The sequence below is a fragment of the Geotrypetes seraphini genome, chromosome 16 (genome assembly GCF_902459505.1).
Source record: "Geotrypetes seraphini chromosome 16, aGeoSer1.1, whole genome shotgun sequence".
In the NCBI taxonomy this organism is placed as follows: domain Eukaryota; kingdom Metazoa; phylum Chordata; class Amphibia; order Gymnophiona; family Dermophiidae; genus Geotrypetes; species Geotrypetes seraphini.
The window spans coordinates 8,535,532-8,538,369 of NC_047099.1; the positions used below are offsets into that span (position 1 = coordinate 8,535,532).

Consider the following 2,838-nt stretch of genomic DNA (forward strand, 5'->3'; position numbering starts at 1 on the left):
TCCGCCATTGTATCGGGCGATGGTGCGCCCGCACCTGGAGTACTGCGTCCAGTATTGGTCGCCGTACCTTAAGAAGGATATGGCAATACTCTAGAGGGTTCAGAAAAGAGCGACGCGATTGATAAAAGGTATGGAAAATCTTTCATATGCTGAAAGATTAGAGAAACTGGGGCTCTTTTCTCTGCAAAAGAGAAGGCTTAGAGGGGACATGATAGAGACTTACAAGATCATGAAAGGCATAGAGAAAGTGGAGAGGGACAGATTCTTCAAACTTTCGAAAACTACAAAAACGAGAGGGCATTCAGAAAAATTGAGAGGGGACAGATTCAGAACCAATGCTAGGAAATTCTTCTTCACCAAAAGGGTGGTGGACTCCTGGAATGCGCTTCCAGAGGGTGTGATAGGACATAGTACGGTATTGGGGTTTAAGAAGGGATTGGATGATTTCCTGAAAAAAAAGGGGATATAAGGGTATAGATAGAGAATTACTATACAGGACCTGGACCTAATGGGAGGCCACATGAGGAGACTGCTGGGCATGATGAACCTCTGGTCTGACCCAGCAGAGACACTGCTTATGTTCTTATATTCTTATGTTCTTTCAATTGAAAGGAAACTCTAGAGTGAGAGGGCATAAGATGAAGTTAAGAGGTAATAGGCTCAGATGTAATCTAAGAAAATACTTTTTAACTAAAAGGGTGGTAGATGCTTGGAATATTCTCCTAGTAGAGGTGGTCAAGAATTGAGAGGTCCCAGAATGGAAAGCAATATAGGTTAAGGGCAAGTACCTAAAACTCTATACAATATCAGGATATATAAAAGTGTGACACGTTTCCAAGTTTAATATATTTTTGATATACCGCCCATCATGGGACATCTGAGCGGCCTACAAATTTGACAAAACATTAATAGCAAGAGGGAAATTAGGAGGTGGAAAAGGGAAATTAGTGAGGGTTGAAGAGGGAAATACAAAGTTTGATAGGAAAGTAGGAAGGGGAAGCTGACCGACTGATGCACACAGGCATGTCTTCACCAGTAAGCAAGATGCACAAAAAGGCAGATTCAGAATGTGATCGGAGGGGATAAGGGACAGTACAGGAGAGAAAGGGAGTAATAGGGAACCAATAAGGATGGGGATAAGCATCTGATGATCCAGTTAAATGAACCTCAATTCTTCTCACATCCTATCACAGCCATTAAACACACATTTGAACAATGGTTAGTAAGCCATCCAATATTTATAAGTTACACAGTGAGAATATTCTTCACAACAAAAAACATATGATAGACAAAGCTTATTTAATCAATAGATACAAAGCTTCTTAGAACAAAACTGTTACTTCATATCAAAAATAATTTTTTAAAAGAACACAGTCAATATAAATTCAATGAACATTCATAAATCTGGGCTCTTGGAGTCCACAGTGAATGAGACTAGAGGTAGCTCTCAATAAAGACAGAACAATTCTTTGAGATTACTATCCCTTACAAAATAAGTCCTAATTAAAATACTAATCAAAGAACAAATAATCAAGATTTTAAATTGAAGATCACGGGGCATACTTCAGTTAGTAAGAGCAGATGCGCTATACAAGGGTATCTTTCTTTAAATACACAGAAATCAGCTCTTTTGCATAACCAGAAAAGACACTTTGCTACGTCCCAGTTTCTTCATGGCTATTCTTGCCTTCTTGTTTCTCAGAGTATAAATGCAGGGGTTTAACAAAGGGGTGACAATCGTGTAAAAAACAGAGATCAGTTTATCAGTTTCAAATACAACTGATGGTCTCATATAGAGATAGACAATGGGACCAAAAAACAAAGTGACTACCAGGAGGTGGGAAGCACAAGTAGAGAAAGCTTTGCGTCTTCCATCAGCTGACGGTATTTTTAAGACTGTGGAGAGGATGTATGTGTAAGATATGAGCAACACTGAGAAACAACTAATGGCTAAGATTCCACTGTTGACCCTATCTGCGATTTCACTGAAAACGGTAGAAGAGCAAGCCAACAAAGATAAGGCGTGGCCATCACAAAAGAAATGATTTATCTCGTTAGGACCACAGAAGGTCAGCTGAACTATTGGAAATGTCTGACCGCTGGCATGAATGAAACCCCCTACCCATGTAGAAAGAACTAACAGGAGACAGACTGGTCTGCTCATTATTGTGGTATAACGCAAAGGATTGCAGATGGCGACATAGCGGTCATAAGCCATCAGGACCAGATGAATGCCTTCTGCGCCTGCAATTAAATGCAAGAAAAACAACTGAGTAATGCAGTCTCTGAAAGAGATGGTGTTTTTCAGCAGGAAAAAGAGAACCAGAGCTCTGGGGACAGTAACAGTGGAAAAGGCCAAATCTATGAAAGACAAGTTGCTGAGGAAGAAATACATAGGAGTGTGCAGTTGAGAGTCCACATATATGGTTGTCATAATGAGAAGATTCCCAGCTATGGTGCCCAGATACATCACTAGAAAGAGTACAAAGAATATTATCTGTAGGTCTGGATTGCTAGAAAGTCCGAGAAGGATGAATTCAGTGACTCTGGTTTCATTCACGACTGCCATTCATTCCACCTTACAGGAAAAGAGAAAAAAGACACAATAATCAGAATACATTAAATGAGACATAACATCAGAAAACATTGTTATACTTAATAGGCAATTCCTGATTTACTGTGTCATATTTATGTTTATGTCTATTTAATTCTTTCTTTACTGCCCATAAAGCCAAAAAGGATCAAAGCGATCTATATCACAACTTAATCATATTTAAGAAAGGAAGTCCATTAGAAAATAGGAAAGGAAAAAAGAGAAAGAAAATAAATTAACATTTC

General features: G+C 39.0%; 1 protein-coding gene across 1 annotated transcript; it reads right to left on the reverse strand.

The window, feature by feature from the left end:
* Nucleotides 1–1,621: 1,621 nt before the first annotated feature.
* Nucleotides 1,622–2,569, reverse strand: LOC117350469 (olfactory receptor 1509-like). The gene has a single exon (XM_033924761.1). The coding sequence runs from the start codon at nucleotides 2,567–2,569 to the stop codon at nucleotides 1,622–1,624; it is 948 nt and encodes a 315-aa protein (XP_033780652.1).
* Between the last annotated feature and the right edge of the window lie 269 nt (nucleotides 2,570–2,838).